The following is a 25,661-nucleotide window of genomic DNA, read 5'->3' as shown; positions in this document are numbered from 1 at the left end:
CCCCTGGGCAGTTCACCCCCACTTCCTGGGGACAGGTTGGCATGCAGAGTGGCCGGGTACAGGGGATGAGGAGGTTCCTGGGAGGAGAGTGATCCTGCTCAGGACTCTACCCCCTCCGCCCTTTGGGGGGTAGGGAACATGCTCAGGGGCTGCTGTCATTTCCCAGCTTAGACCAGTTTCCTGCAGTAGGGGGTCATGCAGACTTGGGGGGGGGGTCCTCTTCTTCGCATCTAATTGTCTGTTTTGTGTTGTTTTTTTTCCCCCCAGTATCTTCAAAAAGATTTTCTGCGAAGGTGAGCCACTAGGTCACCAACTCCTGGCTCTGGGACTGTCGCCAGCTGCCCTGCTGGGCTGGCAGGAGGCGGTGGAGGCCTGGGGGTGGGGGAAGTGGGGAGATGCTTTTCCCCTTTGGTTTCCCCCGAGGCTGGTTCCCAGGAGCCCAGGTGACCGAGCCCCCCCTGCCGGGGGTGGGGCCACTTGTCCTGGCACCCTGAGCACTGCCTGGATGCAGCCCCCTGGGAATTGACAGGAGAGTGCCTGTCCTAGGGCCGGGGGTGAGGCGACTTGATGTTTTAAACCCATATTTTCACATTTATTTTTAAACATAGAGCAGGTGTTACTTAATAAAGAAAAGAAAACATTTTTAAAAGCTAGACTACCAGACAAACATCAACAAAACACCCTGTGTGGGGCTCTGAGCCTGCTTTGCAAAAACCTGGCGTTCCCCTCTCATTGTACAGTTCCCAGGGTCGAGGGCTGTGTGGGCAGAGAATGTAGTGGGGTAGGTGGGGCCCCCAGGCACAGGGCTGGACAAAGAAGCAAGGAGTCCACGGAGCAGGGAGAGGAAAGGACCGGCGGAGGTGTTGACCTTGCCCCCCCTCTAGGAGGCCTTCCGGCTGCTCTACTTCACCTACCTCAACGAGGGCTTCTTCAGCCTGTGGCGCGGGAACTCGGCCACCATGGTGCGTGTGGTGCCCTACGCTGCCATCCAGTTCAGCGCACACGAGGAGTACAAGCGAGTCTTGGGCCGCTACTACGGCTTCCGTGGAGAGTGAGGCCCCCACCCCCCTAACCCTCTCAACTCCCCTGTCCCCTGTGCTTCTGTCTTCCTTTCACATGCTCACCATGTTAGAACCCAGGTCCCAGGAGGGCCGCAAGGGAAGGTCCCTGCCATTCACCGATTGAACCGTCCACTGAGACTCCACCACCTCAGCTACCAGAAAGCCGGCCCCCCTGTCCGTGGTTGCTCCGCACTGAGAGCTGTGGGCCTTGGGCTGGGCCTCCCTCCTGTGGGCCTTGGGGTCTCACCGTCTCTCCTCCCCCTCCCCCCTTTCAGAGCCCTGCCCCCATGGCCTCGCCTCCTGGCAGGGGCACTCGCTGGAACCACAGCTGCTTCACTTACCTACCCCCTGGACCTGGTCCGAGCCCGCATGGCCGTGACCCCAAAGGAAATGTGAGTCCTACCATGGTGACCTTCACCGGTGCCAGGAGCTCTGTGTCCAGGGGGGCCCCCAGGTTGAATCCGTTCGTCATATCCTTGGGTTTGGGTCTGGGCCTCTGTGTCCAGCCCACAGAGGAAGCTGTAGTGTCAGCACCCACCACATGGACCCTGCCTGGTGCACAGGGCAGGCCATTCTGCAGCTTCCAAGACGTTCTCTAAGCCTGGGGGTCAGTTCTGCTTCCGTAAAACTTGAGCCTTCATTTTTAATTGGTCACAGACACATTATAAACACGGGAACACTAGGCGAGGGCTGAGTCCACAGCCCACCCTCCGGTCCCTCTGTCCTGGCAGGTACAGCAACATCTTTCACGTTTTCATCCGCATCTCCCGGGAGGAGGGGCTGAAGACCCTCTACCATGGCTTCACGCCCACCGTGCTGGGGGTCATCCCCTATGCTGGGCTGAGCTTCTTCACCTATGAGACACTCAAGAGCCTGCACAGAGGTGAGGAGGGGGTGGGGCAGCACCCACGGGTCACACAGACCCCCAGGGGCAGGCAGGCTGGGGGCTCAGGGTCCGAATCAAGAGAAGACACGTGACGTCAGGAACCCAGGAACCGTGAGAGGAACCCAGACGTAGGACCTCTAATGCCCAGTTTTAGAGCAGCCTCGTAAAGGTCAGGGTGGCCCGGACTGTGGTGGCCACTTGTGCAGCAGGCACCTGCACCAGGCCTGGGAGTGGCCTAGATGGAGGAGGAGTGCCTTCTTGTGTTTAATTTTGAGAAATTTAAAAAGTATAGGGAACATTATAACAACCCCCACCACAAGTGCCGGCGGCTTCCTCTCCGTGGTTGGGAATACTTGTGCACGTAATATGTGGCAGGAACAATCCCTCATCTGGTTTCCTGGTTATAAAAGGTAAGGAGTTGAGTCACCTTCCACACCTCTGGGTAGTGCAGCTCTGGCTCGGCCGGTATTGAGTCGTCTAAGTAAGGGGAGGGGCACTGAGGCTGTTGGCAGATTTTCTGTGATCAGTGAACACCCAGGAGTGCCTCCTTGGTGGGCGGGGGGTGCGGGGGGGGGGGCAAGCAAGACCCCATTTTCAGTTTTATGCTGCACTTGCCTGGGGCCCTGGCCCCACATTCACCCCAAGTGGTATTGTCAGTTTACTTAATGTTTTCCTAATGTGGTGAGTGAACCGTGTGTCTCCCGCTTTTAATTCCTAGTTATAAACGTACAACGCATGTTGGGAACCCCTGTGGATGGGTTGCACATCCTCGGTCCCTTTGGACCCAGGAGGCAGTGCTGGGTGTTCACAGTTCTGCTGGCTCTCAGGCCCCTGCGCAGGGCGCGCTGGGGAGGGGATGGGGGGGGGGGCGGGGAAGAGTCGAGGAAACATTGATGTCTTTACTGGAGGGAAGACAAAAGTGATTCTCTGGGAGCTCATGCTGGGTCTTTGGAATCATGTGCTTTTCTGTCTTAAACAACAACAACTTTTATTTCTCAATTTAATAAAAAGACCAGGAGGTGAGGAAGTGGCCCCGGGTGGGAAGGTGCCGGGGACCCCCGTCAGGTCCTGAAACACAGGGACGACACTGTGCGGGTGTTTGTGGGTGCAGGGTGCTCCTGTGGGTGCAGGTGGCGCCCTCACAGCCCCTCCTGGCCCTCCCCGCAGAGTACAGCGGCCATCGGCAGCCCCACCCCTTCGAGCGCATGATCTTCGGGGCCTGCGCTGGCCTCATCGGGCAGTCAGCCTCGTACCCGCTGGACGTGGTGCGGAGGCGCATGCAGACGGCTGGCATCACAGGCCACCCACGCACCTCCATCGCCCGCACACTGAGTACCATCGTGCGGGAGGAGGGCGTGGTGCGTGGCCTCTACAAGGGCCTGAGCATGAACTGGCTCAAGGGCCCCATCGCCGTGGGCATCAGCTTCACCACCTTCGACCTCATGCAGATTCTGCTGCGGCGCCTGCAGAGCTAGGGGCCCGCACTTGGCCGCCCTCAGGACAGGGAGCCAAGCTCCAGCACGCGGAGGACCGCTGACCCCTAACAGTTTGGAGCCTGGGGACTGAGGGGGCACTGGGCTCTGCCCCAGAGCCACGTGGGAATGCTTTGTGGGGGCCTGGGCTCAGTGCCCATGGGTCCGCGAGGAACGCCAGAGGCCCTTGAAGTGCAGTGTTGGGGCCATGAGCCCACAGCCTCTCCTCTTCCCTCCTCCCTGGAGCTGGCCTGCTTCCCGGAAGTGCCCCTCCCCCCAAACGCCCTGACACAGGAGTGACCAGCGCCACCTCCTGGTGCTCTGTGCCCTTGGACCCGCTCCGGGTTCTAGTGACCCTGTCCCTACTAGGCTCAGAGCCAGACTCCGCCTGCCCCTTATTGGCCCCGGCTATGCTCAATGCTCAGGGTGGATTAGCCCGGGAGTGGGGAGAGGCCTGGCCTCACCTGTTCACATGGGACCAGTCTCCTGCTCAGCTGCGGCTACAAATGCAGCCTCTTGCCTGCCCTTCCCGCCCCCTCCCCCCTTTACTTACCAGGTGACGTGACTCCTCAGCCCCCAGAGTCTGCTGGTGAACAGCCTTCTCCAAGTGATCCTGATCCTGACTTCATGCCAGGGTGGGGCCCTGGAGCCAGTTTTACCTTCTGTTGCCCACCCTACAGCTGCACCCATGGAGGCCGAGCCTCCGGCCCTGACCTTCTACCGACAGGCGCAGAGGCTTCTGGGGGGACCTATAGCATCTGTCACATCCTGGACCCCCACCTGAGTGGGCGCTTGGCCTGGACATGGGTCAATTTAAGGCCTACAGGGTTGTCTGATTTCCATGAATGGAATGCATGGAGGTGGGTGGTAGCCTTTTTCTTCCCTAGTTGGGAGCCTGTGACAGTGTGTGGCGTGGGGTGGGCAGTTCAGAAGAGTAGTTACCACGGGGCACCCCCAGGGAGCCGGTCTCGAGAGAAATTCCCGCCCCCCTGGGTATCACAAGGACTCAGAAACACCCATTTCCTACTGACATTGGAAGGTTTTTGACTCTTTTGGTTTGAAAATTAGTCACAGTACACCCTCACCAGCCCGATCTGGCTCCAGCCCCATCATGTGTGAAATGATCTGTGTGCTTGCTCCACACTCATTTCCAGTCATGACCCATTTCTTACCTTCGCTCTGTCCCATGTCTGTCCTTGCCTGGGACCCGTGACCCGTGGTGTGCCCGTCCTTGCATGTGTCCACTGGTCGGCCCCCGTGTCATTCCCAGGCTCTGGTCCCCAGGGACCCAAGCAGCCTGTGATCGCTGTCCTGTTGGGTGTTTCACCTCCTCTCCCAGCCTTGCCCAGCACTCAGGAGAGGCAGGGGATCCCTCACAGGGAGACAGCATGGGGCTCAAGGGCCCCAGGCCAGAGAGAGCATCGGGGACTGGGGGTCCACCCCAGGTGGGTGAGACCAGGCGGCTGGTTGGGCGGCACCCTCCTTTGAGCTGCAGGCTGGGCAGGAGCAGGAGGGTCCTCCAGGTCCTACTGGCCCGTGTGCCTCCCCAAGGTCGCTCCCAGCCCCGAGGGCCTCGGCAGCACCATACCCACTCCCCACCCCACTCACAGCCGGGCTGGCACCCTCCGCGGTCACCCCTCCCCACTGGCTGCCTGTCCTGGTCTGGAGTTATTTTGATGCCATGAAGAGACTTTGTTAATATATAATGTTTATATATTTTAAAGATTTGTGCCAAGAGAGTATATTTAATAAAAATTAAATTGACTTTTCCTCCTGCTCATGTCTCTTTTCTTAGGCTCTGACCCCCACCCACCACGAACCAAAAATAGGGTTGAGGTTATTTTGATAAATTTTTAAATAAAGTCATGAATAAAACTTTTTAAAAATGTAATTTTTTATTGTTAATTCATACTATGATTTTCTAGAAAACGCAAACTGCGTGAAAGGGTTTACCAAGTAGGTGGGTCTCCCAGCTCCTCTGAGGGGCATCCCACTTACCAGTTTGTGTAACAGGGATGTCCTTCCAGACATCAGTCAGGATGGGCCGTGTCCTGCTCAGCAAGTGGGCCCCAGAGAAACCCTGAGGTTTCTCGCTCTCGCTCCCTGTCCTGTGCTGGGGGCTCCGGTCCACAGCTGGATGAAGCCTTGGATTCAACGTTGCCATCTTCACCTGCAGGAGGTGAGGGCACCAGAGGTCTGTCTCAGTGGCCATGGCATCCAGGGCACACCAACCGGAGGCAGGAAGTGGGAGCCTTGTGTGTAGGTGGTGAGCAACATGGTATTTACTTATTTACTACTTAACCCCATCTATTTATTCATTCCTGGGCCAGCTTCTTGCGGTGAGAAATAATGCTGTGACCGCCACCTTGGCTCCTGCACCCACAGGTGAGAATCTCCCAGGATGTGTCCCTGAGGGACCAGCCAGCTGTGGAGTCACCTCTTCCAGGTACAAAGTGCTCTCCAGTGCAGTTGTGTGAACTTCGGTACCCACAGGCATCGTGCAAGGTTCAGCCACAGCCCAGCTGGCGGCCTCTGACTCCCCATTTGGGGGTGCCACGTGGTACCTCCTTGTGTTTTAGTCACATCTTCCTGTGATCCTTGCAAGGCCAAGCATCTCTTCCTGATTGTTGGTTATTTACTTCCCTCCTCTTAATCATTCTGTACCCTGTAGACCAAGACACCGGCCTGGTAGAAAGGTGAGCTGTTCTCAAGTGACCTGAGCAGGAATCGTGTGTTTTGTGTTTTTATGCCCCAGCAAGGCAGCGATGGGCGTGACACAGACACACTGGAGAGAAGTGGCTGCAGCTTCTTCATGCAACTCCGCCCAGCCCCAGTGTGCCATGGGCCTCAAACACCTCCGGTGAGGGGTGAGTCAAGGTTCCCAGACTTGGGTGAACCCTGGTGTGTTCTGCTTGGGGTGATGGGTGATGCTGTTCTGGCTCTTGATGTGAAATACATCTAAAAAATACGCTGTGGGGCCCAGGAGAGTCAGGTGGGAATCCTGGAGGGCAGCTGAGGGAGGGAAGAACCCCACCTGAGGAATTGGGAAAAGCTCCCCAAGGCCTGGGAATTCCCTGCAGGGTGGGTGTCTGGCAGCAGCCCCAAGACTGGCACTGGGAAGCCATGTAGGGTGTTCAAGCAGATGAGGGAAGATGGAGGGGGGAGCTCAGGCAGGGAGCCAGGCTATCTGAGCAAGGGGATGGATGCAGGACCTGTAAGCTGAGGTTCCAGAGAACTCTGGTGAGGGGTGGAACCAAGAGCACCCCAGGGCCCAGCCCGGGCACCTGCCTTCAACCTGGGAGACCAGACCCAGACTCAAGTCCCTGATTTGTATCTTCCTAAGAAATTGTCACATTCAGGTAACGTCTGATAATTCCTAGTGTTCCCTTAAGATCTTATCTTTGCCGTGGTTGTGATTCTTCTGCCTACTCAGCTTGTTGTGTGTGTGTGTGTGTGTGTGTGTGTGTGTGTGTGTGTGTGTTTAATGGCATTGTGGGGAGCCCAGATCCTGGCTATTTTATCTTCAAGGCTGTCATGGACTGATGTCTCCCCTGGCTCCCTAAATCCCTATGTTGAAACCTAGTGGTGTTAGGAGGTGGGACTTGGGGAGGTGCTTAGGGTCAGATGAAGTCATGAAGGTGGGGCCACCATGATGGAATTGGTGCCCTTCTAAGAGTCACACCAAAGAGCTGGCTCTCCTCTCCATCCTCCACTGTATGAGAAGTGGCATCTACTACCTAGAAGTGGGTCCTCTCCTGGCCAGGCCAGTGCCCTGATCTTGGACTTCCAGCCTCCAGAACAGTGAGAAATCAATTTCCTTTGCTTGTCAGCCCCTCAGGCTATGGCATTTTGTTGTAACAGCCAGAATGGACAAAGCCACTGGCAGAGTGGTCCTTCTCTAAGTCATGGCCCATATCGCTTTCCCCAGCGCTGTCCTAGCAGTCTGCTTGGTAAGAATCTGGGTTTTTCTCTCAGGACCTAGGTGCCCTTCAAAGCCCTCAGGCTCCCTAACTGAGGCAGCCCATCAGTTAGGGAATGGAGTCTGCCACAAACCCCTTTCTGGCTTCTGGGCAGAGCTGTGTGCAAGGGAACAAGCAGCTGTCGCCGAGCAGAGTGGTGGCAGGGGTGTGGGGTGTTGGGGTCCGGGTGGATTTGAAGATGTTGCAGACAGGTTTCCGAATAGGCTGGGTATGAGAAAGAGAACCGTAACAGAAAAATGCAGCTGATGTGCCTGAGGGGTAGTAGGGGAAGGTCAAGAGCACTGGACGTGCTGGCTGGGCTGCCCAAGACACAGGACCATAGACATAAAATGGGACTTGCTGACAAACATCGAGAGCCCACAAGGAAGGATGGAGAGGAGGGGAGAGGGAGACAGGAGCCTGCAGGGGGTGAGGAGAGCCACAGGGGAGGCCAGTGGTGACCAGATGGTGCCTTGTGGGGAGGGGACGGCGAGGGCAGGTGAGGGCTGGCGGACTTGACAGTGGGGCTGTTTCAGATGTCCGTGGCGCACCTCAGGTGCGGTTTCAGTTTGCAGCACCTTTTCTTTGCACTAGTTTTTTCCTTGGCTGACTTCTCGTGGTTTGTTTTGGGGGCTTCTTTTTTCTTTTTAATTCTCCTTTTCTTCAGGTGGTTTGGAAATCATATAGTTAATTTCTTGTGATGTAGGGTTTCTCAGCGCTACTGATGTCTGGAGCCAGGTTTTCTTTGTTGGGGACCGTCCTGGGCACTGTGGGGTGCTGAGCAACATCCCTGGCCTCCACCCACCAGGTGCCATTAGCCTCTTCCCTCCCTCCAGTGTGACATTCAAAAATGTCTCCTCCATTGACTGGTTCACTCCGGGGCGGAATGATCCCCCCCGGGAGCAGCACCAATATGTGGTAATTGCCACTGATGAGTCAACAAAAACTAAAATACTTCTCCTCCTGAAAACACAGGATCTTTACCACCATCTTCCATCTTCCCTATTTCTCTCTCACCTTATTTCTTCTCCTTCTTACCTTCTTTGTGTGTGTGTGAAATGTGCACAGTCTGTAAATATCTGGTTTGATGCACGACAGCAAAGGCTATAACTGTCGCTGGTTCTTCCGGCCTCGGCTGTCCCCCAGGTGCTGCACCCACTGTGCCTGCTGTGTGTCAGCCACTGCCTTGCTTTTGTTTATGGTGTTTCCGCCTTCCTGTGTGCCCCTAGACCACATGGTGTTGAGCTCCAAAGCAGACAGCATGCACAGCCATGGTGGGCAAGCAGGGGGCCAGGCATCCTAGGGCGCCACTGCAGGAAGAAGTGTGCCCAGAGGGCTCAGGGGCCACCAGGTGCCAGATGATGACCCCTGAGGTGCCAGGGGACAGTGTGGGTCCTGCAGCGCTGGGAGATGATGTCCCATTAACCTGAGGCATCCCAAGACACCCAGGGCTGGGCATGCGGCACCTGGAACCTTGCCTTGCTCCATGGAATGTTCTTCCTCTGTTTGCTTGGATCTCTTCTGCAAGAAGTATTTGGAAGATCCTTCTTCTAAAACCAATCTTCTAATTTCCTCTTTGTTAGTTCTTGTTTTGTATATCTTTTATTTTTTGTTCCTTCTGTAAGATTTCCACAACTTTATCTTCCATTTGCTTTTAATCTCCAAGAGCTCCAAAGAGAACAAAGGTTCGTCAGATGTTCCTTTTTAGCAGCATTGTTCTCGTTTCATGAATCTCTTTTCTCTGAGAACATCCTGGACTGTTGTTTCTTTTATTGAATTTTTTTTTTTTTGAAAGAGAGGAATGAAGAGGGATAGAGAAACATCCATGTGATAGAGAAACAATCGACTGGCTGCCTCTTGCATGCCCCCTACTGGGGATCCAGCCTGCAACCCGGGCCTGTGCCAGGAGCGGGAATCGAACCAGTAATCTTTTGGTGAATGAGACGGAAACTCAACCAACTAAACCACACCAGCCAGGGCATGGACTGCTTTTGTTTTGTAAGTTCCCTTCTCCCTGTAGAATCCATTTCCCGAAGTTGTCTTTTTTCTGTTTGGGTCTGTTTTCCTCACTGGACATTCCTCAGACCCCTGGACAATCGGGTTGTCTAGTCACAATGAAGAGTGAGGGCTGAGACAAGCAGGTGGGAAGACCAAAGGAGTGTGGGGAACACATGGACTCACACCTGAGCTGGAGGCTGATGGGAACTCTGTGGTGCTAGTGTTATTAGGTCTTTCTTCTTGGACCAGCTGGATTCCCCAGAGGTCTTCAGTCTCATGCCTGGTAAGTTCTAGGATCTGCAGGCAGGATAGGGGTAGTGGCTCGCTCCATTTAGCATTCATTATGTATAGTCACCTAATCCCATTTGCCACCACATTCCCTACCACGCCTGGCTTCCCTCCCAGCAGTGGTGTCATGGAAGGAAATGAGCACCTGAGAACTTTCCAAACAACTCCCGGGCCAGCAGCCTCCGTCTCACCCCCACCCTCAGCCTGGCCTATTGAGACCTGCTGGGGTCAGTGCCTCTGGAAGTTTCTATGGGTAAATCAAGCTGTTTCCTGGGCTTAGGATTTGGCATCCATGAGTTTGGCAGTCAATCATGGCTCCTCCCTTAATTACACCTTCTGGAACATACTGCAGCCTTGTACTTTAACTGGAGATTTGAGAAGGATCAAAATTGGATGATGCATTTAGTTTGCCTCAAGCCAGGTTTTATTTCTAAAATTTTTAAAAATATATTTTTATTGATTTCAGAGAGGAAGGGAGAGGGAGAGAGAGATAGAAACATCAATGATGAGAGAGACTCATTGATAGGTTGCCTCCTGCACGCCCCACAATGGGGATCAAGTCTGCAACCTGGGCATGTGCCCTGTTGGGGAATTGAACTGTGACCTCCTGGTTCATAAGTCAATGCCCAACCACTGAGCAACACTGGCAGGGCTAACCCTTGTTTTTAATATACTATTCATGTTTATCCACATAATAGAAGCATAAGATGCTGACTGGTTCATGAGTCATTCAATAAAGCCTATTAAGACCATTAAAATTTACTCAGTTGAATCTTGGCTTTTCAGCCACGTGTATGTTGTTCTACATACATGCATACATAGTGGGTTCCCACTGTCGCCACAGTGACAGAAAAATTCCAGAGTCAGAGAGAGCCCCTCATCCTCTTTGCCCTGGGCCTGTGGCCTCAGCACATACCCATGGCCTGTGTGTGACCCTTACAGGAAAGCAGTGCCCTGTCCCTGTGGCAGAGGGCAGTAGCCACTGTGGCCCAGCCCAGAGCCAGGGGCCCACCCACCCCACCCACCCCACCCACCTCTCTCTCCCTCCAGATCCCTTCTTTCCCCCTTTTTAAAAAGCCGCCCCTCTGTTGTTGCTCTGCTGTCAAACCTGATGTGCACATGCAGTCCAGGAACAATGGCTGTGGGACTCCGCCAGCAGCCTCAGGAGACAGTTCCGAGGCAGAAGCTCAGGGCCCAAAGGGGCCCACGCAGGCACTGCAGTGAAGGGTTGAGCACAGGCCTCCAGGCCCTCTTGCACCTGGGGATCCTGAGGTGCACACAGAGGGCGGCCACGGGGTTCCAGGAGTCTCCTCAGTGGCTAGGAGCCTGCCAGGTGCTGATGGAAGTAGAGGCCGAAGAGGCTGGAAAGCAGCTGGCAGGCCGCAGTCCACCAGATGAGGAAGGCCAGGGCGCCACGGAGAAAGAGGGGTGTGAGCAGACCGCCCAGGGCCCCAGCGATCCGGGCCGCCGCCTGCTGGGCCTCATCCTCTTTGGGGCCCGCTGGACCATCTCGGGCTGCTGCCAGTACTGGGGATAGTGGGAGGGCCTGGCCCAGGCCCCACGAGTAGCCACCTGTGAGAAGAGAGTAGAGAGGGACAGGTGTAGGAAGGAGGGGTGAAATAGGGGGGATATAGGGACAGGAGGATGAGGAGCGGAGGAAGCGGGGCTGAGGCCAGGACGCCTCAGGGCCCCCCAGGCCACCCTCACCCCACAAGGCAGTTTCCTCTCACCCAGCGTCTTGAGCAGAAGCGTGCAATTGAGGGTGAGGATGAGTGGCGTCAGGTACTGCAGGCTCACTACCGTCAGGTAACAGTAGACCCGTACCACCTGGTGAGCAGGTAGCAGTGACAGGTGACCTTCTGAGCTCCAGCTCACCCCATGCTTGCAAGGCATGGAAGGCCTGCGCTGCATCCCAGGTTCCCTCCCAGACAAGCACCCGTACCCGCCGCTGGATCTCGCAGGCCTCAATGCGGCCAGCCTCCCGCCTCAGCTGCTCCACGCGGGCCTTGGCCAGGCATAGGTAGGCTTGCAGGTGGGGCCGGGTCACTGCCAGGCGCAGTAGGCACAGTGCCACCAGCACCCAGAGGCGCAGTGAGTCAAAGGCTGAGTCCGACAGTCTGCACAGAAGAGGGTAAGGAGGCTAGTGAGGCCCCCTTCTGCCCCAGGATCTTCCCCCAGGACTCACAGCTCTCCCATGGCTCCTCCCTGAGCCTCACACTGGAGTACACAGAGGGGTCCCCCAGCTACCCCCCTCCTGACCCCACCCCATACACACAGGAAGAAGGGTGTGCCCCCAAAGGGCTCCTGGTGCAGGAAGTTCCGTGCAATAGGCTTGGTCCAGAGCCACAGGATGAACAGCGGGGACAGGAAGCTGGTGTGCAGGAGAAACCTGGAGGCAAGGATGCAGCAGGGTGAGGCCTAGGCACCTACCATCCCCATCCGCTCCCCTAGGCTCCCTAACCTCTCACCCACCCATTCCCCACTTCACTGCAGCATGGGCCGGTCTTCTGACATGGTCAGTGCATCTCGGTGGGTCTGGGCCAGCCGCAGGCCCGGGAAGGTGAGGAAGGCACCCAGCATGGAGCCTAGGATCGAAAGCCCCACACGGATGACCAGCTTGACTAGAGGAACCCTGGGAAGAAGAGACAGGTCAGGGAACCCCACAGCCTGACAGCCGCCCCTGCCCCCTCTCCCTTCCCAGGACTCACATCCAGTCCCAGCCCTGCGTCTTCAGAAGTGGCTCCAAGGTCTGGATCATGCTGGCCAGGCCTGGGGAAGACAAAGAGAAAGACAGAGTAGAGAACACCCTGCGAACTCAGGGCCTACTCTGGCCCCTCCTAGAAGTCCTCTGCTCCTCAGGTAGGAACGCACCAGTGGCATCCAGGCCCCATGCCGGCAGGAGGATCACTTAATGCTGTAGTGACGAGCGGCGCTTTCCAAAGAACAGGAGAATGGCCCTGGCCAGATGGCTCAGTTGGTTGGAGCATCGTCCGGTACACCAGAAGGTTGTGGGTTCAATTCCCAGTCAGGGCACATATCTAGGTTGTGGGTTTGATCCCCAATTGGGGTACGTATAGGAGGCAACCAGTTGATGTTTCTTTCTCACATCAATGTTTCTCTCTCTAAAAAATAAAAGAACAGGAGGTTGTATCAGGCAGACCCTTGACTGGGCTGGGGGACGTGGGAAAAACAAGGGAGCACCGAACGGGAGCTTACAGGGTTACACCAGGAATCGAGGGACGTGAAGGGCTCCCACAGGAGAAAACCCGAGTCCTGGAAAGACCCTCCGTCGTGCAGACCCCCCGAGTTTCCACAGAGTGAAAGCAGGAAATACCACTTCACAACCCAAATCACCAAACACGCAAGGAAACAAATCACCATAAAGGAGATTCGGCAGAAAAATAAAAGACAGTTTAGACTTCAGAAATTGGTATTATCAGCTTTGTATGAAATGACTGAGGGAAATAAAAGCTGGAATGACAGAACAGGTGACACAAGATTACCTCAGAGGATCAGGTAAATTTACAGAGAAATCAACCTTTTCCAAAGGAGAAATATCATTACTGAAATGACAGGATATTAAACATTAAATTAGAAACAGCCAAGGAGGAATTCGTGAATTGGATCTGAAGAAATCACTCAGATTCCCACTCAGAAAGACAAGAAGGTGGGGACTATGACGGGAGATGGAGACAGAGAGGGCAGAATAGGAAGTCCAGCATAAGTCAAGTCAGGGCCCCAAAAGGAGAGACCGAGAGAGAATGAAGGAGAACAGGAGATACTGCAAAAGAATGGCTGAGAAGTTTGCAGAATGGATGCCACACACAAAAGACATCAAACCAGATTCATACAAAGAAATCCACACCTAGACATCCTGGCGAAATTGCAGAATACCAAAAACACAGATTGCAAAGCAGCCTAGGGGTTAAAACAGATCACCTATAAAGGAAGGACAGTTAGGCTGCAGCCACTATCAAAAGTAACCACAGGAAAGGAACAATGTGAAGTATAAAAGTAAGATGGCAGAAACAAGGCCAAATATGTCCAATCACAATAAAAGACAGACTAAACTTCAAAGTTAAACAACACAGACTGACACACTTGATTGAAAATATCCAGCTATGTTTTTTAGAGACATACCTCAACATGAGGTCACTGGAAGGCTGAGAGAACAGAGATGTTAAAAAGACATAACACATACTACAAAAGAACACTATAAAGACTGTATCAAAACCAGACCAACTAGATGGAGCTAGAAGTGTTACTAGAATCAGAAAGGGTCAATACATCATGACAAAATGGCTGATTCAGCCCCGGGCCAGATGTACAGGAGGCAACCTATCAATGTTTCTCTCTCTCCCTCTTCCTTCATCTCTCTAAAATCAATAAACATATCCTTGGGTAAGGATTAAATAAAAAAGACTGCTTCACCAGGAAAATGTAGCAATTCTAACCTTCTCAATCCACCTCTATATTTAAAAAACATGGACAGAACCTAGAGACACTGAGACCTCTATCCCAGAGGGGGATTAACCCGTTAGTGACTAACAAAAAGTTAGGAAAGATGGAGACTTGAATTTATTGGATATATAGAAGCAGTGAATATATGTTGTACAAGAACATGTGGAACAATCACAAAAACTGATCACTTTCTAGGCAAGTCTTAACAAATATTAAAGAACTTATTTCAAGTAGACCATCTTCTGTAACCAAGCAATTAAGCTAGAAATAAGAATCTTCTTAAAGTGCCAGGTTTGAAGTATTTTAAAAAGGTTAAAAAAGAAATCACAATGGAAACTTTAAAATACCCAGAATTGCATGATAATGAAAACACAAGGCAAAACTTAGGGGAAGACAAAAGTGGGACTTAGGAAGTATTTATAACCTTAAATGCTATAAACAGAAAGAGAAAAGAGGCTGTATTTTACCATAACAATTTTTAAAAAGGCATAAAACCGAAAGAAAAATGGGCAACAATACGAACAGGTTTTTGACAGAAGAGGAAACGTGAATCATGAATAAAGAGGAAAAGAGCACCCCCCTCCTCAGGTACCAGAAAAATGCACGTGAAGACCCAGCAGGCATCGCTCTACACCAACAGACTCAAACCAGAGACCTTGATTCATTTAAACCACCCTGTCCCCTGGGAAGTGGGTGCAGTCACCACCCAAACCTAAAAGCAGGAAGGCCAAGCAGGGGGCCTTTGTAACCTCACCCACAGCCACCGCCACGCGGCTGGGACTCACCGGCAGCCTGCGCCCTGCGCCCGTGCTCTGGACCCCAGGCGGCATGGCTGGTGGATGTGCTGGGAGAACTGCTCTCAAAACGCTGAGGCCCCATCTCAGAAAGGTGAACACGTCCCCATGGTTCCCAAGTCTGTGCCCCAAAGAAATGCCTGCCCATGTGTATGAAGAAACATGTGTAAGAATGTTCCCTGTAGCAACTGTGAAACTCTGGGAACCACCAGAATGTCCATCACAGGAGAATGGGATAATAGGGACGAGTGGAGTCTCACCACATCATACAAGGTAACGAGATGAACTAAAGGAGCCCAGACCAAAACCACCTAATCTGGAAACAATATCAGACAGAAAAGCACAGCTGGAAGACGACATGTTGTAAAACTGCAATAAATTCTTTAGGGACAGAGACATATGTGATGAAACTTTTGTTGTTGTTGTTCAATGTTCTTATTGATTTTAGAGAGAGAGGAAGGGAGAGGGAGAAAGAGATGTGAGAGCGAAATATCGATTGGCTGCCTCCTACACGTCCCCGACTGGGGATCAAGCCCACAACCCAGGAATGTGTCCTAATTGGGAATTGTTGCAGGGGACGAAGCTTAACCAAGTGAGCTACACCGGCCGGGGAGAAAAAGAAATGATAACCCCAAAGTCTGAGGCCTTGGCCAGGAAGCTCAATTAGAGCGTCACACCTATACGCCAAGGATGCGGGTTTGATCCCCAGTCAGGACACATACAAGAGTCAACCAATGAATGCATAAATAAGTGGAACAACAAACTGATGCTTCTCTTTGTCTTTCTCTCTAAAAATCAATTTAAAAACAAACAAACACAAAACCTGCCCTGGGCAGTGTGGCTCTGTGGTTACAGCATCTGCCCACGCACCGAAGTGTCCCAGATTTGATTCCCAATCAAGGACATGTACCTGGGTTACAGGTTCGATCCCCAGTCCTGGTAGGGGCCCATGCAGCAGCAACCAATCTGTGTGTTTCTCACTTGGATTCTCTCTCTCTCTCTCTCTCTCTCTCTCTCTCTCTCTCTCTCTCTCTCTTTCTCTCTCCCACTCCTTCCCTCCTGCCTCTCTCTCTCTAAAAATCAACGGAAAAAATGTCCTCAGGTGAGGATTAACAACCAAAAAAACTTAAACAAACACAGTGTGAGAGACCGGTTGGGGCTGAGAATAGAGGGAAGGCAGTGGAATCAGGAAGGAGCACCAGAGACACACAGAAGTGTTGGGATCCAGTTCTTACTTGAGAGGTGGGTTCATGGGTGTTTACATGATTATTATCCTTTGTAATTTACATGTATGTGTTATTTTATGTATACCAAACATTGCATAATTTAAAAAATAGAAAAGTGGGGAGAATCCTATATAATAAAAGAGTAATATGCAAATTGACCCTAATGGTGGAATGACAGGTGGCTATGATGCGCACTGACCACCAGGGGGCAGATGTTCAACGCAGGAGCTGCCCCCTGGTGGTCAATGCGCTTCCACAGGGGGAGCGCCACTCAGCCAGAAGCTGGCTCATGGCTGGCCAGTGCAGCAGCGGTGGCGGGAGCCTCTCCCACCTCCGCGGCAGCACTAAGGATGTCCAACTAATGGCTTAGGCTGGCTCCTCAAAGGGAGCTGGCCTAAGCCGTTAGTCGGACATCCCCCGAGGGTTCCCAGGCTGCCAGAGGGATGTCTGACTGCCAGCTTAGGCCCAATCCCCCAGGGAGCAGGCCTAAGCTGGCAGGTGGACATCCCCCAAGAGATCCTGGACTATGAGAGGGGGCAGGCCGGGCTGAGGGACCCCCTCAAATGCACAAATTTTCGTGCACCGGGCCTCTAGTTGGTGATAATAAAGCTCAAGGAATCAACAGGGCCCTGTAAGCCACAGTGAGGAAATTTGTCTTTATTCAAAGACCATTAGAGTCTGGTGTCAGGCTGAGAAGTTGCATGATCCAAATTATGTTTTTAAAAGATCAATCAAATAATAGAAAAAGTCAAAACAAAAATGAGAAACTAAGAGAAAAACAGAGAACTCATACAAATCAATAAAAGGGGCAACAACCCAGTAGAAAATTGGGCAAAAGAGCAGGACTTTTCTGGAAGGGAAATAAAACAGCTTCTTCAGCATATAAAAAGATGCTCGCCCTGGTCGGTTTTGCTCAGTGGACAGAGCATCGGCCCTTGGACGGAAGGGTCCCAGGTTCGATTCCAGTAGAGGGCATGAATGGGAGGCATCCAATCGACGTGTCTCTCATACATCGATGTTTCTCTCTGTCTCTTCCCCTCCCTTCCACTCTCTCTAAAAATCAACGGGAAAATATCCTTGGGTGAGGATTAACAAAAAACAAAAGATGCTCAGCCTCACTTACATTTTCGCCCATTAGATCACCCAAGATGAAAAAGTCGGAGGAACCCATTGGCGAGGATGTGGGGAAATAGGCATGTTCATACATCTTTTCCTGAAGGACAATTTGCAACATTATCCAGATTACAAATGCCCTCTGGTGCACCGGGCTACAGGCACAAAGCTATTCCCATACCACATCGCTATATAACAACATGGTTTGTGCCACAACGTTTAATAGCAGAAGACTTACATGTCCATAAATAGGGGCCTAGTTAAACAATAATAGGACATCCATAAAATGAAATACCATGTAGCTGTCACAAGAAACAGTACCGTATGTAGCATCAAGGGACAACCTCCAGTATTTATCGTTTTTAAGGGAAAAGCACAGGGTGTGAGATACCTGCGCTGCTGCTTTATGTGAATAAGGAACAGTGGCGCGTGGGTTTCCTCTGGGGATCAGAGCCAGAGTGGAAGTGTAATTTTCACTCTTGTATTTATTTTATAAATTTTGTAGCGTTACCCATTTCCTCCCACAAATTAAACAAAAGTAGGTAAATATTAAATTACTGTGGCTGCTGGGTAGAGGGCAGACTAGCGGGAACAGAAATGCCTGTGTGAAGAGCTACAGCCACCGGCGCCTGCCAGACAGTGAGATAACAGGTCCTCCCATCCCAAAGCCCAAGGGGGCACCAAGGGGGGCGGAAACCCAGACACTGTCTGGCCCCAGGAGCCCCCTCCTTTTTTAATATATTTTATTGATTTTTACAGAGAGGAAGGGAGTGGGATAGAGAGTTAGAAACATCGATGTAACATCGACCAGCTGCCTCCTGCACACCCCCCACTGGGGATGTGCCCGCAACCGGTACATGCCCTTGACCGGAATCGAACCTGGGACCCTTTGGTCCACAGGCTGACGCTCTATCCACTGAGCCACACCGGTTAGGCCAGGAGCCCCCTCTTACACCTACAATGTGCAGTGGATCAAGCCACTTAAACAGGAGGGAGTGACCGGTGTCCACCCCACGCCCTGATGCACGTACCTGGCTCCAGGCCTAGCTCCAGGGTCTCCTCTGGCACCACCTGCACCAGCATGGCCAGCAGCAGGAAGAGGAAGGCGAAGGTAAGGCAGACAGAGCGCTCGCCCCCCTCCTCGGCGCTGAAGTACAGCCGAGTCACTGTCAGGAACATCTTCCTGGCGGCAGAGCTAAGGAGGCCTCCACCTGTGATGCCCCTGCCCGCTCCACCACCTCCAGCCGGTGACACCCCAAATCCAGAGCACCAACACCAGGTCTGGGTTTGGGGTCCTGGGGAACAGGGGGCTGACTGAAGAGAAGTGTGAGCCGATAAGCCCAGGACACAAGGTGCGAATGCTGCTCACGCCCGTGTCCGCAGTGTGGGGTCTTGCGCGTGGCAGGTGCGCCTGGGCTGGGCCCCCGGCTTGGCTCATCACACTGTGCGTGGCCAGTTAGAAATGCCACCCAGTGAGTCTCTTCAGGAGGCCCCGCCTCCCTCACCCATCTAGCCTCCTGGCTACCTCACGGCACGTCCCTCTGCGGAGCTGGCAGATACAAGGGCTGTATCTCCAATCTGCCTCGGAGAGACCCAGGGCTTTCAGAAGAGTGGGGACCTCAAGATGGGCTGTCCTTCTCCCCAAGCCCACGGCACAAGGACATCCTCTCCTACTTGGGTCCCTAAAGTCACAGGTTCACCCTGTTCCCTGCGCAGCTTAATAAGGAAATAATGCAGAGCAGGCATCTCCCTCTCAGCCCCCGCCTCTGGGCGGGCCTGGTGACTTGCTTTGACTGAAAGGGTGGACAGGGATGGGGTGTGCAGGCTTGGGGCCTGCAGCACCCCATCTTCCTTGCTGCCCTTCTGCGGCTGCAGCGTGGGAACCTGGCCCAGCCTGCTAGAAGGCGGACTCCTGGGAGCAGAGATGAGGCCCCCAGCTGAGCCTGGCCCAGGAGATAATAGGGACTGCTTTCCCCCACCGGGCTGGGGTGAGGTTTGTGTCACGGCAGTCCATAACCAACTACCAATATAGGGGAGACAGGAAGCCTCAGTCAGGTTCCCACACGCCTCCCGCCGGCCCACCCAGAGCTGGAAGGATACATGGAGAAGGCAACGGTGAGCAGACACCAAAACACAGCGATGTTGGTCTCCCTTGCCGGGCCCAGGACATAGTAGTAGGCCTCTGTGAAGAGGTACACGCCTCCCGAGTACACGGCGAAGTCCACGAACCACTGGTATTCCAGGAAGAAGCGCAGGACTGCGGGACACCCTATTCAGCCGGGCTGCTTCCCGAGGCCTTCCCCCAACCCTGCCCGCCCAGGGTCTCCCCCCACCCACCCACCCTGCCAGGGGGTGGGCAAAGTGAGGGGTGCTGGGGACCCACTGGACGGTTACCGAGGGCATCCACGGCCGTGAGGGGGCAGGTCTCCAGCTGGAAAGGGGCATCGCGGGGGACACACAAAGTCTTCTCTTCACTGTAGCCATTGGCCCACCTGGGGGGAGGGGAGAGTCAGAGCAGCGTCCTCCATGTCTCCCTCCCCAGTCCAGCCCACCGCTCCCCGCCGCAGCCTGAGGGCCACCCTCAGAGCACAGGAGCTGGCGGGGTGCCTTCGCCCCAGTTTGGGTAACCTCTAAACACCAGGGTGCGGGCACCACCCACCCACAGGGCCGGCCCACAGCAAACTGCCAAGCATTCAATGCCGACGGAAGGCAGCCCAGGTAGGACAGTGAAAATCATTCATCCTGGGGTGCCTCATTCTCCTCTGTGCCCAGAGTGGTGCCCGAGAGCCGGCAGGGCAGGCCCCGTGCCCCTGCAGCCTCCCCTGAAGTTGGAGGCTCACTCACCGCTCCCGCCTGCCTCTGGGCCTCTGCTTCCCTGCCAGGGCCCGCAGCTCCTCCTCCGAAGGGTGCTTGTACCGGAAGAGACTGCGGGCAAAGACAGGCAGGTGGTCAGGAAAGCTCGGCACGGGGGTAGGGCTCGGATGTCAAGGCAGTGAACCCCAAAACTCGGTACTAAAGTCAGAGGGAGGGCTGGGCCCTAGGACCCCTGGTGACAGGAGGAGCAGCGCCCATGGAAGGCCAAGGGAAGGCTCGGGAGGCGGGCTGGGCAGTGCAGCAGGGGTGCAGACACCCCTGAATCTGCTGGCGAAGGTGTGCACACTGTCCTAAGGAGAGTGCAGTTTCCACAAGCCTCAGGAGGGGGCCCTGACCCACACAGGGACCAGAAACATTTCAGGAAACCTCTACAGGGAGAGAAGAGTGGAAGGGAGGTGAAGGGGGAAGAGTGTGGACGTGGTCCTGTGTGTGTGTGTGTGTGTGTGTGTGTGTGCGCGCACGCGTATCTGTCAGAACTGATCCAACTGTGCACTTCCAAAATATGCAGTTTACTGTACATCAACCTCATCTCAATAAAGTTATTTTTTAAAAAAACAAACTACCTGCAGGGCCTGAGGGGGGCTGGGGCTCACCTGCCATTGCAGAGCAGCCAGCGTGCAAAGGAGCAGTGCGGCGCCAGCCGGTGCATGAGAGTGGCAGTGAGCAGGGTCACCACCAGCTGCACTCCGAGGATGGCCTGGGGGAGGGACACGACAGGCAGTGCCGGCCAGAGAGGAACAAGATTACTCCCCGGAACCGGCTATTTATAGCGATGCGGGGCCAGGTGGGGGAGGGGCCTCCTTGGCTCCCCCTGTACCTTGGAGAAGTGGACTGGGGTGAGCTCAGACCCAACCCTGGGAGACCCCACTGACCAGGAACCCCACACCTGGCCGGGGGGGGGGCGAGCGGGATGGAGAACAGGTGCTGGGGAAAGACAGGTCAGACATGTCGGCTCCCAGTCTGTGCCATGGGTTTCAGGCATTCCTCTCCCAGCCTGGTGCTCCTCCTCTGGAAATGAAGTGCCTCCTATTCTGTTTCCTGTTCTGACTGCCTTCTGGACCTACAATGACCCTGGTACGTCCAGTGAGAAGTGGCTCCTCTCCAGCCACAGGCCCTGCCTTGGCACCCACTGCCTCGGACCAACTCCCAGCTTCAGTGTTCCCTGGGCGGGCGGCTCTGTCTCCATTTATCCCGATGGCTCAGCCACCCCTCCTCCTCGCCACCTCCCTTCTCAGCAACCTCCTCAGCTGGCCTCTGCCTGCTTCAGGGTAACAACTTAGACAGGAGTGGGATAACTTTTTTTTTATTAGGAATTTTCTCACCAAATTCTACATAACCGTTGAAACAATAATTCATAACACATGTTCACACACTTATTCGTAAACATTGTAGGAGAAATGTTTTTGGTAATCAGTCTGAAGCTGAAGCTGCCTGAATACAGTAATTTTGTAATTGTGCAAAATGTGCTCAGGAGAGTTGCCTACTAATACTATGGCATTATAATGAACAACTAAAATGAAATAAAGATTAACCTTTTGCACTCGGATGTTGAGTGTGACTTGACACGGTTAGCATCGAGATTAAAATTACTCTTTGAATGTATCAATAATTTGAAATGTAAAAAAATCCAAATAAATAAGTTTGTATGAAAAGAAACTCCAATTTTTTATTCTACTGCCGCACTTTGTAAAATCTGGGGTATTTAAAAAATTAAATCCCGAGTAGAATAAAGGAATCGAGAAAAAAGCAAGCGAGTGCAAAGGGTTAATAATTAATATGATCTTATCAGACAAAAAATAAGCTAACTTTATTTTTTAATATTTAAAAAAATATGTTTCTATTGATTTTAGAGAGAGGGTGAGGGAGAGAGAGAGAGAGAGAGAGAAACATCAGTCGGCTGCCTCCTACACATCCCCTACCTGGGATGAAGCCCACAACCCGGGCATGTGCCCTGAACAGGAATCGAACTGGTGACCTCTTGATGCAAGGAACCAAGTGAGCCACACTGGCCAGGGCAAAAATAAGCTAGCTTCAAAAGGAAAAGCTCTAGTGGGATAACAAATGGGGCCTAGCACTGTAATTCGGAATGACTGCTGAGAAATCCATCATTACAATAACCAACTCACAGAATATTTTCTCTAAGCCTGTGACTTGTAAACTGAGCCCATAAGTACTTTTTCAGTAATGATCGTGGAGTGCCATCTTTCTGATCTCTTAATCTCACTAATCTCCTAGTCTCATTGCTCCCCCTCCTCCTCCCAGATACAAATTGGCCAGTAGGCACTAATGACCATGGCATTGTCAAGGTCTGTGGGCACCCCCAAGCCCAGAGGGCCAGGCTTTCCCACCCATCCTTCCTCCCAGCACCCCTTTTCCTCTCCTCTGGGGACCCCCAGTGCCTCCCACCAATGCTCTCCAAACTCCTGGGTGCCTTTGCCTGCTTTTCTCCTCCCTCTGCCGGCCTCTCTCCTTTGTCCCCATCCTCTGCCAGGGTTTTAACCACTGACCTGGCCCAGCATGACCCCAACAAAGCAGTACCTCCAGCCTGGACCTCTCTGCCAAGCTCGCAGACCTGTGCTTCCCCAGGCTGTTTCGGGAGCCCAGCACCCGCCCCTCACTCCAGGGACACAGCACTGAGCTCCTCCAGTGGATCCAGGACCCTCCCCAGTCTCATAGTCACATGCAACTCCGCTCCACAGCTTGCAAGGCCTGTCAGGCCCAGCTCAAGACCACCACACCCCACTGCCTGGCTCTCTCCCCAGTCCTCCCTGTGTCCAACCACCGGGGTCTCAGAGGCCCGCCAGACCCAGGGCCCTCCATCACTGACTCCATCACCCCTCTACACACACACCTCCCAGTGAGGGGACCCGTGGTTCCAACTGTGGTCCCAGCACCTACGGCAGGAGGGTAAGGAGAGAAGGAAGGACTGCGTCCTCCATCTAGGCTCTCCACCGAAGGCCGAGAGGTGTGTCCAGGGATGTTTCTCGTGCCCCGCCCCCAGCAGCATCCGGTTCAGGGGTCCACGCTCTGCAGATCTCCGAAGATTTTCTAGAGCAGTGGTTCCCAACATGGGGCACCCCCCCCCCCCACAGGAGGGCAATTTGATTTTTAAGGGGGGCAATTCGAGAATGAGTTATTAACAGTTAATTTTTTTTGCATTTCTATGGTTCTAGGGGCCTCATATACAGTATATAAACATATATTGTGACATATTTATACATTTTAGTTCTCTATTATATGTTTTGAAACTATTTGCTATTCTTTCATATCACTTCATATTATTATTATTTTTTAAACAATTTCTTAGTGACTTCTTCCTCAGTACTTCAACTGTCCTTTCGTTTATTTATTTTTCTCTTTCACGGATGCCATGTTCTTTGGAAGCTTGCTTAGACCAAGTTAATGGCCTTTTAGGCTTCCTCCACGGGAACAGGAGTTCACTTTTGAATAAATAAGAATTATATGTCACAGGGAGGCATCAGGATTTTAGAGATGCTTAGGTGGGGCACGGCCAAAAAGAGACTGGGAACCACTGTTCCAGAGCCTCCCACCCACCCATTCCCTCCCCTGCTCGGAGCCTTTCCCTGGATCTTTCTTCCATCCCCGTTCTGAGAGCCCTTCCCCTCATCGCCCACAGCATCCCGCACCAGCCTAGCACGCAGCCCACTTTCAAGCACCCCCTCCACCAGTGCTCTCACTTCAGGCTCCTCTCCGGCGCCCCTCCCTCCTCGGGGACACCCCTCCTCCCGGCCCCCGCCAGGGTCAGGTCGCCTTCTGGGCCCCTCCAGACTGCCTCTCCTTCTGCCCAATCCAACCCAGAGGGGCTCGGGGGAGGGAGGGCGCGGGGCGCGAAGGGAGGGCGCGCGGACTAAATTTGAGAACAAACTCAAATTTTGGACCCGGAGCCGCGAGAGCCCTGTGGGTTCCACTGAGCTGTCTCTAACCTGGGACCCCGCCCGCCCTGAAGCCACCTAGATGCCCTCGGCGTGGCCCCCTCCTTTCAGGGTTCTCCCTGGCGCTTCTGCGCATGCCTGTACCGGCAGGCACCCACCAGCGCTGCCCCCACGCTCCTCCAGAGTAGGCCCCACCGGGACCCCAGACCTTCCTCGCGGGGCCCTGACCGTGCTCGGGTCCCCAGTCCCCTCGGGGGGATCCCAGACCCCTGGAAGGTACAGCCCCCAGAATACTCAGGGCTTCCAGTCCCGCAGCGAGATGCTGACCCCCGAGAGGGACACAAGGCACTCGGTGCGACCCGGAGTCTCTCACAGCCCCCAACCCCGACAAAAGGACCTCCGTCCCTTCCCTGTCTCCCTGGACTCCCACGGCGGGACCCTGAGCCCCTGAGGGACCCCACCAAGCCTCAGGGCTCCCCTTACCATGTCGCGGGCGGGAGCACGGTAAGCGGACCCCGGGCCCCAGCTCAGGCACTTAAGAGAACTCGACCAATCAAAGTCAGACTGTGGTCTGACAAGCAGCCCGTGCGACCAATCATCAGGCTGGTACGCGGAGCACAATCCGAGAGACCAGGGGTCGCTGGCGTTGCATGCCGGAAGTTGTAGTTCGAAGACGTCCGATGAGCTCACCACAGTTGAATCAGGACTGTATCAGGGACACCTCTGTGACCGCCTGCTCTTGGACTCAGTCTCCTCACCTGCACCTGTCTCACAGATCAGCGGCCAATACATTTATTCGCCCAATCACTCACTGTCTCCGGTGGGACAGTTCTGAGCATGAAACTCTCCTGATCCAGAACATTAAATGGCCTGGCTGGCGAGGCTCAGTGGTTGACCTATGAACCAGGAGGTCATGGTTCGATCTCGGTCGGGGCTGTGGGCTTGACATGCCCGGGTTGGAGGCTTGGTCCCTAGTGTGGGCGCATGCGGCATGCAGCCGATGGCTGGTCCTCTCTCATCAATGACGTTTCTATCTCTCTCTTCCTCTCCCTCCCTCTCTGATATAAAAAAAAAAAAATTTTTAAAAATAACATTAAATGACTAGACGCCCAAGTGCTCATAGTAAATTCAGACCCCTCTGCCTAACTTCAATCTGCCACCAGTACTGTTGTGCGCACTGTAGTGCAGCTTGCCACCAGCCATTCTATCTCATACCTTCAGCATTTGTAAATGCTGTCCTCCATCTCGGAATGCTTCCTTTCCGTGGAAAAAGTCTTATTCCTCTCTATCAGCCAGGACTTTGTCCCCGCCCCCACACACACACACACACACACACACACACACACACACACACACAATCCAACTCAAATGGGCTCCAGCAAAAAAAAGGAAATTTTGAGTTCCTTTAAAAAAATACAAAAAGTAGGATCAGCTTCAGCCATGGCTGGATCAAGAACCAAATGTCAGCCTCAAATCTGATGTTTTATCCCCCCACCCCCACCCCCAATACAAGTGAAAGGTTATTTAGAAAGTCACAGGGGTACAAACGTGCCCAGCCTGGCTGCATGGGCTCAGGAAACAAGTTACAGAGGCAAAAGTAGAACCCTTGGAGCTTAGGAGAGAGAGGGCAAAGGTA

General features: G+C 53.6%; 2 protein-coding genes across 3 annotated transcripts in view; one reads left to right on the top strand and one right to left on the bottom strand.

The window, feature by feature from the left end:
• The window catches only part of SLC25A42 (solute carrier family 25 member 42), a 38,936-nt gene extending 33,758 nt beyond the window's left edge, over nucleotides 1-5,178 (top strand). For both annotated transcript variants that reach the window (XM_008156366.3, XM_054717243.1), the window contains exons 4-8: nucleotides 268-293; nucleotides 885-1,051; nucleotides 1,337-1,453; nucleotides 1,793-1,944; nucleotides 3,115-5,178. In XM_008156366.3, the coding sequence (XP_008154588.1) occupies nucleotides 268-293; nucleotides 885-1,051; nucleotides 1,337-1,453; nucleotides 1,793-1,944; nucleotides 3,115-3,422 (770 nt within the window). In that variant the 3' untranslated portion in view covers nucleotides 3,423-5,178. The remainder of the gene's footprint in view (nucleotides 1-267; nucleotides 294-884; nucleotides 1,052-1,336; nucleotides 1,454-1,792; nucleotides 1,945-3,114) is intronic.
• A 5,532-nt stretch (nucleotides 5,179-10,710) lies between these two features.
• On the bottom strand, nucleotides 10,711-24,548 carry TMEM161A (transmembrane protein 161A). The gene is made up of 12 exons (XM_008156365.3): nucleotides 24,509-24,548; nucleotides 20,726-20,829; nucleotides 20,103-20,183; nucleotides 19,653-19,750; nucleotides 19,359-19,515; nucleotides 18,290-18,441; nucleotides 12,373-12,433; nucleotides 12,153-12,296; nucleotides 11,940-12,053; nucleotides 11,607-11,781; nucleotides 11,395-11,491; nucleotides 10,711-11,236 (listed from the first exon to the last, which is right to left on the bottom strand). The coding sequence occupies exons 1-12, from the start codon at nucleotides 24,509-24,511 to the stop codon at nucleotides 10,983-10,985; spliced, it is 1,440 nt and encodes a 479-aa protein (XP_008154587.3). The 5' UTR covers nucleotides 24,512-24,548; the 3' UTR covers nucleotides 10,711-10,982.
• Between the last annotated feature and the right edge of the window lie 1,113 nt (nucleotides 24,549-25,661).

This window comes from Eptesicus fuscus, chromosome 6 (assembly GCF_027574615.1).
Source record: "Eptesicus fuscus isolate TK198812 chromosome 6, DD_ASM_mEF_20220401, whole genome shotgun sequence".
Lineage (NCBI taxonomy): Eukaryota > Metazoa > Chordata > Mammalia > Chiroptera > Vespertilionidae > Eptesicus > Eptesicus fuscus.
Note: the sequence above shows the minus strand (reverse complement) of the source record. Positions and strands in the feature narration are given on the sequence as shown.